The 8,840-nt window shown below is 47.5% G+C and overlaps 1 protein-coding gene across 1 annotated transcript in view; it reads right to left on the bottom strand.

Annotated features, from left to right (window-relative positions):
* Positions 1–1,630: 1,630 nt before the first annotated feature.
* The window catches only part of LOC135392803 (serine/threonine-protein kinase haspin-like), a 48,317-nt gene continuing 41,107 nt past the window's right edge, over positions 1,631–8,840 (bottom strand). Inside the window, exons 8-11 of the mRNA XM_064623517.1 lie at positions 5,024–5,103; positions 4,228–4,462; positions 2,080–2,149; positions 1,631–2,018 (exon numbers count right to left, since the gene is read on the bottom strand). Of these exons, the coding sequence (XP_064479587.1) occupies positions 1,826–2,018; positions 2,080–2,149; positions 4,228–4,462; positions 5,024–5,103 (578 nt within the window). The 3' untranslated portion in view covers positions 1,631–1,825. The remainder of the gene's footprint in view (positions 2,019–2,079; positions 2,150–4,227; positions 4,463–5,023; positions 5,104–8,840) is intronic.

Raw genomic sequence — 8,840 nt, 5'->3', positions numbered from 1 at the left:
CCTCTGCTCGCGCGCGCCACTGCGCCTGCCAGCCAGTTCTACCACTTGGTGTGATTCCATCATCCATCCATCCATCCATCCATCCATCATCGCCGGTCAGGACTCATGTGGAGGAAGACCATCGTCCTCTACAACATAATATACTGCGAGCAGGAAGATAAGCGCATACCTAGCTCTATGAAATTGTCTAGTAAGGCTTTCTGAATTCGGTGTAATGATAACCATCAGCTAGCACTCTGGAGCTCTCTCCCAAGTATACAGGGTGAATTTAGCAAAGGTTACACATTTCCATCGAGTCTTAAAAATGTCTCGTAAAGATAATGTCTCTGGTGCTTCAAACTCTGCAGAGTAGTTGTCATTCGCCTGAAGTTTTATCCATATTTTTTCACATGTAGAAAATTTCACTTTGTAGAAAAAAGTTAGAAGCGAAGTAAATTCTCACCCCGTGCATTTCCTGTGGCCTCTACCGGCCACAAATCGCCATTTTTTTCCTCTATTTGCTTCACGTTCACATCACCGCGCGCCTGGAGACGCTGGCTGGTGGCGCTGCCTGCAGACGAAGCAAAACTAAAACCTATAGAACAGCCAACAACCAGATGGATCAGATGCAGGAGTTCGAGGTGGCGCCACCTATACGTGGTGATGTGAACGTGAAACAGACAGAGGGAAAAATGTCAGCTTGTGGGCGGTATTTTAGTCCCGCGACTGTGTTGACGTCATAGTGTTCATCAGAGCCGCCAGTTTGGTAGAGGTGAACCATGCTCCAAGCTAAGGGAGAACAAGGTCGCGCCCGAAAGCCACGGTCTTGAGGAGATTACGATGGACCCTGAAAGGGACGCGACCTTCTGTGCTACTTTCAATAGGAGGCACCGAGCAAGTGCCCATTGGTGGAACCCAGCCTTCTCCATCCGATTTGTTTCTGTTTCAGTCTGTCTACCAACGTCATCACGTTTCTCGGGTAGTGGTTTATTCCCAGCTTTGGAGTGCCCACTGCAAGACTCCATTTTTGGAACTTACATTAAAGGGGTATTAAAAGCCTGCACCGCCGCATACTACCATTCAGCCCAGTATCCATATCATTTTGTGTGATGATAGCCATCAGTTAGGTCCTGTAGTCTCTTACTACGATAACATCTTTCGATAGCCATTCACGAGGAACACATGAAGCAGCCCAGTCATTTATATGCCGAGAAGTACGTAAGTATACCTCATGTGACAAAATTAAGGCGTCACCATGGTCTGCAAGTCGTTCCTATGTCACCTTCTGAAGTTCCTGTCGTCGCGACTCGCTTCGATTCGCTATGCTACGTGGACCCACTGTCATACATAGCAGCACAACGTTTAGGGAAAGTGGGTCACCAGCGGATAACCAACGTATTCATCCCGTCGGCCAGCCGCACCTAACCAGGCCTTGGAGGCTCGGACAATAACGGGGTGGCATCGTGACCTAGCGAATCTGGGACACGACGACGTGAAACAAGGAAAGCTTTGTCCCGTTCCCAGGCAATATATGAACCGGCAGTGACGTCTCCACTTGTGCGGCTCGGAACGGTGGTGCCCTAGGAGAGTTTCATGTTTTGAAGTTCTGTTTGTGTTATGTACATGTTAGATGAAAGAAGTCAAACCACCATGAAATTTGCGATCGTAATATTTGTACAGAGACACAGAAACCAGTGGTGACCCGTTCATGGGCCTTCTGTATGATTTGTTGATTTTGTTTTTGTTCGCATATGCTGTGGGTGAGCGTTGATATATGTGAAGTTTTTTTTTTGTGTCTTTTCAGTGCAGTTTATACTAAGACGCTTATGTTCAAATGGAGCTGCATCTATAGGAAGGTATCCATGACAAACTGATCCACAGAACTGCACTGATGGAGCGTGTTGTGCCAGCTGTGAAGTTGACTGATGACGGCGCCCTCACTTCGAATACGAGAGTCTTGTACGTCTGAATGCAGCTTCGATATGATTGTTTCGAAGACCGCTCCGACCCACATCACGTTGTTGTAGAAACGTTCTGCCCTATAGAAGGTAACGCATAAGTTATGGTCAGAGAAATCACTTATTTGGGCTCTTCTCTTACTTTGATCCATTATCGTGCGTGCCTTGAGAGAGCTGTTCCATGTCGTCGAGGGCTTCCCCGCGTAGCCTCTCTGTAATGGAAAGTGAACGAGTAAGTTAATGAGAGTAACTGAGATTTTTGAGGGCATTCGTGTTCCGCCCTGACGTGGAATGAGCGGCCGTCCTCCGAGCTTTCCCAGGGCCGTTTATTAGAGTTTGTCCAGTGGGAGGAGTCTGTCTCGGAGCGCACCATTTTACGCCACACGATGGGCGGCGCCAAGGCCAGTGGCACCATTTTGGATCAGAGCTATCGCCCTGAAATGTCCCATTCCCCCATTTTGGAGCAGAGCTACAGCCTTAAAATCTCCCCGTGCTGCCGCGGCTCGCCTTTCATCCCGGCCAAGTGGGCGGAGCGACGACGGTTCTGACGTCACGGCTGCTCCCCATCTGCGGGCGGCAAAGGATCAGAGAATGGCCAAACTCTCCTCATAAACAGCTCTGTGCTCTCCCTGTCGGCGCGGTTTCGGCTGATTTGAATTTGCAAGTTAATTCCGCAATAGATAGTTTGACGTACGTGCACCTCTCAGGGTTCTTTTAAAATGGAATGGCTTTCAACGGGGATTGTCTACCATTCTGCTGTCACGCTTTCACATGAAATCTCATAATGAAAGAGTTAATGAGTTAATTGAATTTAGGTAGTTATTCGTGTTGTAGTTATTCATACTGTCTTTGGGAGGATATCCCCGTGGCCGTTTCAGTCACCTGAAAAAGTGATATGGATGCTGCTTATATCTCTTTTTATAAAACATCTGTAAACTATATTAAAAAACGCCCTGTATAACTAAATCATACACATAAGCAGCACACAAGCTGATATACCGCATGAACGTGATATGCATATACGGATTTTCGCACGAAGCAGGACTTTGTTGTACACCTTCTGTTTGTGGCGTTTTCGGGATTATGCGAGCAACTCCAGAGCTATTTGAGTATGATGGAAATTGATCTTCCGAGGCTGGAACACAGAAGAAAGGACAACACAGCTCACAAGCCTCAAGTGCATAAGGACAATGTGCTTTCGAGACCTACAGCTGGCTAACCTTTTCAGTGACTTCCTTCTTTCGTTTTATATGAGTATACTCGGTTTGGAAGAGACATTCTTCCAACTCTATATCCGAATATATCCATATTGCATTCGGAATTCGGATTGCTGGGCGGTTTCTCAAAACGCTGCACAAGCCTGTCGGAGTGTTTCGATTACTAACCTGTGTCTTTTTTCCAACATCCACCGCCACTTAGCGCCTAACAACTGAACATTAACCACGTTTTCCCTTCAGCCTCAAAGTGCTGGGAGACAAAAGCTATTCCGGAGGGAAGCTATTCCACATGTATCTCTATATCTAACTTTCTGCTCTACCTTCGTGGCGTGTTTGAAGTCTCCGTTCCATAAAACACGTGTCACTGTCCACCCCTCCACAGTTCCACCGGTGCAACGCACACGTAGTAGTTTGGTGTAGCGGGGTATTATAATGCTCGACTTGCTGCGGCCCATGGACGATGCGATGACGCGCGCCATGGCACAAGCCAATCAGGTCTATCGGCAACGTCCTGGGGCGAAGCCATATATATAGAGAGAGAAGCTCCCCGCACATACGGGACATTACTTGTTCTATACGGGCAAACTCAGTTCGGCTTCTCTGGACAATGTATGACTTCAGCGCTCACTGTGATGCTCATCTCTATGTTGTCACCATGAACAATGGGTTAGATTCTCCATTCAAGATCTCTCCATTGCCTGAGGGCATATTAGTATGGACGTCAAATACCCCGTAATGTCTGAACAAGAGGCACTATAAAATTCATGGCGCAGGAGGGACGACGACGAGACACACGACGCTACCGCCTTATCAAGGTTGCAGGTTCGATCCCGTCACGCAGCCACCACTAACGTGGTGGCTGCGAGTTGCGTAGACATGCCATCGTCCGCGAGCAGCGTTAAGTACGGCGTGCCGTGTGTTGAGATCTGGGTGCACGTCGGCAAAACCCCTCAGGAGGTAAAATCGATCCAGAAACGGATCCAGTGCGGCGTCGCTCGTGATCATGGCTGTGTCGCGCGACATAAAGCCCGAATTATCATTGTTCAGCAACCCGGTAGGAGGGACGGGCTTACCAACATTAACCATGCATGAGAGTGAACCAGAGATGTGGGCCTTGAGACCCGCGGCTTCAACGCACAACGGGGCTCGTCCGTCTATGCGGTATTCTATACTAGCCAGGTCTGTAGGCGACACCAGGACCTTGTCTGCGTCAGTTGTTAGATGGGCGAAGCCTAGTGATCGTTCAGCCACGGCGACACTGCAGGCGATCTGTTGTATAAGGCTTCGTCCCTGGACAGAGCTTCGCATCTGCAGAGGTTATGCATGTTGAAGCGGTCTTACGGGTAAATCAATAAAATACGTTAGTTCCAAGGTGACGTAACGAAAGGTACTTGAATACTAAAGGTAAAGACAACTGTGCCCTCTGCTACAGTATCTGCAATTTTGTCTCTGTACAGTCTGCGCTGAGCTGGCAAAGCTGTATAGGTCTAAGAACTGAGTAACCAAATCAGGTTTGAAGTAGTTGGTGAAAGCCAAACACATTATTAAGAAGGCGCGGTGACCTATAGCGTCTCATAACGGGCGGCTTGGCGGCGTTCGTTACTGCAAAGAGTCGAGTCACAATCTCCATATTGCTTTCCTTCAAATCTAATCCAACCCAATAGTGAATGCACCCTACACTCTATCAACAGAACTTCACCACACAGCGCACTCTTAGGCACACGACACTTATGCACTTGCAAAAGAGGGAGTGATAAAGATATCATTCTGTGCAGGGGTTAGCCTTCATCGTTCCTTGTGGTGAAGTTCTGTTTTTTAGGCGTACAGAGAGGGATCTAGTATTCATGACCAGACAACGCCATCATTTACCTTGATGCGAGATAGAGGCCTTCCAGCGTAGCATAGTTCGATCACAATAAACCGTCGAGTGTTAGTGCACTGGCTTATACCTGAAGAGAATTGCACAAGAGCGTTGTTTTCTCCAGATATCAATTCAACGTCATCACGGCACGAGATAATAGCAAATAATGGCACGAGTTGTCAACTAATACATTTCCTTTTATGTTCATTTGTGCAAGTATCTCAAGCAGCACAATGTACTGAAAGCAGAGTGCAATAGGGGTGGACGGTATGTGTCTAAGTTAGTTCAAGGCCTTCCACCTACCCGTCCACCCCTATTGCACTCGACTTTCGGTACACTGAGCTGCTTGGGAATATTCTCAAGCAACACGTTAGCAATTCCCGAATTTACGAGGAAATAACCAGTGGAATTTTGTTAGCTACAACGATGTTCTTATACAGGGTGTCCGGTGAGAAAGTGTCATTAAATTTCTAAAAATAGGTTTAACTTCAGAAAACTACTTGGAATACACACACACATACTTTTGCCACAGATTCAGGCCGTTTGCATTCGCGCCACAGATTAATTAAGCTAATTTTGCTAATTGAACTCGAAAATTAGCCAACAAAAGTTAACGTTTTTCTTTATGAATTCGGAAGCCAATGACCATAGCACACTATTCCAACTGAAATCAGGTTTTTTCTGAAGATTTGTACCAAAAACTTGACAGCCGCAAAACCGTCCCCGTGCGAGGTGCGCTTGCCGATATTTACGTTTGAGGAACTTTTCGCTCCATTCAAATACCCTCCCTCCTATGCGAACAAGAACATAATCACGCCTTCCGCTCTTATCAACGTGCATACCGTCAGCCCCCAGCCACTGATAACGTCGGTTACCGCGGTAATGCCCTCGATCGGGTGTGGCTGTTTCCACTTTGTCTCGATAAAGGCAGAGCCAGCATTTACGCAAACGCAAATTTCATGAAACACGCCTTGACAAGTGACGGTTTTGCGGCTGCCAAATTTGTGTACAAATCTTCAGAAAAAAAAAAAAAAAAACTGATTTCATTTGGAATAGTGTGCTGTGGCCATTGGCTTCCGAATTCATCAAGAAAAACGTTATCTTTTGTTGGCTAATTTTCGAGTTTAATTAGCGAAATTAGCATAATTAATGTGTGACGCGAATGCAAACGGCCTGAATCTGTGGCAAAAGTATGTGTTTGTGTATTCCAAGTAGTTTCATACTTTTCTGAAGTTAAACCTATTTTGACACTTTCTCACCGGACACCCTGTATACGCCGAGAACTAATTTTTGATAACAGAAGGCAAGGGCAGAGGCGAACTGGTGTATGATGAGATGACGAAGAAGATAAAAACCCGAGACAGGGAAGAACTGCATGAAGACGAAACACGACCGCAAGGAGATCTCTTGAATCCTGTGGGTTTCGCCTTTACTTCTTCCCGTTTAGAGTGTTTACCGTCATAGCCGTAATTTTTGATAGCCGGAGTTATATTCATTTCCTCTGAGCTTCCTCTGCCCTATAGTATGGGCACAATCGATTAAAATATCAAGAGATGTATAAAAAATGGCGTGCAATGTCTCTGTTTCTTGTAAGATACACGGAAACTTGTTCCAGCGCACACCACAGTTGACAGCTCTGTGACTTTTCGGCTGCGATACTCCAGGCGGGACTTCCGGCTACCATAATGGCTGAAACTTGCCATCGTTAACGGAAATCATCCAATATGTCTGCCTGTCTGTCTTCCTTTTTTTTTTCGCCGCGATTTCTTTCGCAACAACAGAAAATTCAGGCGACAAAGCCTCTCGAGTTCGAGAAGCAATATACAGGGTCTGTCCAGTTCGAGGTCACGCACAACGGCAATTTTTGATGGTTAATAACCGCCGCTGGTCGCTTTCGTTCAGTGCAGTGGGTTGAGCGCGGAAACGAACGAAGAACGAAGGGAACGACCAATGAACGCGATGCACGTTGGATCGAAGCGACCAGTGTAACATGCGCGCTGGACACAGTGTAACTTTTTCTCCACTATAACAACCAGCGGAATTTGTCACTTAAGTCACTCAGTCATGTCACTTTATTCGAAACGTCTGCTGCGTTTTGTAACACGATACGACCCGATGACGCCCAGCCCTTCAGATGTATCTCTTTCCGCTTTGAAACGCCAGTTTCGGTAGCACACGTCGCAGCCAACCCGCCAGACGATGTGACGCAAGATCGCGTTAGCATACTCACATAAATGTTCATAGTAAGTAAGACACAGTCAATGTCCGCAACTAAACATCTCACAACAGGAAGCTCTACCATAAACCTAAAGAAGGGACTGGACATGGACTGAACTGAATTTTCCTGTGCCGACCTCCTGAATTTCCGCCTTAGTGACCTGGCAACACTGCATTTCTGCGGCGGAGTAACTCTGTTAGGGTTCAGGGACTACAATTCGTGCCGCTCTTAGGTTGAACACGGGTACAAATCTTTCAGGAACAGCCTGGCTTTTTCTCCCCCCCCCCTCTTTTTTTTAGGTAGAAAACTGTTTGGAAACAAAAAAGCTGACGGTACTGTTAGACTCTTTACACCTTCCAGTGGAAAACATTAATTTTTTATTTGTCCGTCCCTAGTTTGATTTTGTTACAGCCTTCGCGATTTCAATAACATGTCACACGCGCAAGCTTATTAGCACTGCTCCATCCTCGGAATTACAGTACAAGTTCCCTTTCATAGCTATATGCGAACACGGCATGGATTGTACACATCGTGTTAGTGGATACACAATCTATCGCTCTCATCATTCACCTGAGAGTAGAGCAGCGCTATACGTTCGCAATGACCTCGTTGCTGCACCCATCGGCTCAGTTTGTCATCGCTCTTATGATTACGTCACATGCAGGATCCGCCTTGGCCCCATGCTGTTAACGGTCGTCAGTATCTATATCCGTCCCGCGGTACAGGTCCCGTGGAGTGACCTTGACCGCTTACTTGGTTCTCTGGAAGCCCCGGCGCTTGTGCTAGGGGACTTCAATGCACATCACTCGGCCTGGGGAAGCCGAAGGACGGACAGTAGGGGAAGGAGGTTGTTAGAGGCAATGGAGAATAATAACATGTGCCTGCTGAACAACCGCGAGCCCACTTACATGCGATCCCCACGGTCACTTGATGTATTGGACCTCTCGTGGTCCTCAACCGACATGATTCGCCACTTGTCGTGCGCTACGGACGTCGACACTAGAGGTAGCGATCATTTTCCTCTATATATTTCGCACGACAGACTGCCCCTCTCAGCCACTGCTGGACTGATTTCTTTCACAAACTGGAGACGTTTTCGTGAGGGCCTTAGAACATCTGTGCACACCGGTATGTCCCCAGAGGCTCTCTCTCAAGCAATTACCCGCGGTATTCAGGACGCGGTGGTCATGTCTAAAAGGGTAACAGGCCATATCGGCCATTCCCCCGCTATTAATCACCTTAGAGCATTACGTCGCCGAGCAGAAAGAACGGCTCGTCGGACAGGGCAACTTACGGACATTGTGGCATACCGCCGGATGAAAGCTAAAGTAACACGAGAACTTAAAAACGAGGATAGGAAGCGTTGGCGTAACTTTTGCCACCACCTTTCACCGTTCGATCCGGCCACGAAGATCTGGCGGACAATCCGTTCTCTGAAGGAGGCGCCCCCTCAAAAGAATCCTCTCGCGGCCTTGGCTCTCGTTCAGCGTGTAGACGAGAACACGCTTGCGACGGACTTCTGTGTGGTACTAACGACTCCGGCGGCTGCCTCGACCACGCCCCTACACCGCAGTTTTGTCCACAGTTTGACGGCTGAACTTCACCAC

The sequence above is a fragment of the Ornithodoros turicata genome, chromosome 4, assembly GCF_037126465.1.
Source record: "Ornithodoros turicata isolate Travis chromosome 4, ASM3712646v1, whole genome shotgun sequence".
Lineage (NCBI taxonomy): Eukaryota > Metazoa > Arthropoda > Arachnida > Ixodida > Argasidae > Ornithodoros > Ornithodoros turicata.
The sequence above is the reverse complement of the archived record's forward strand: the minus strand, read 5'-3'. Positions and strand labels throughout refer to the sequence as shown.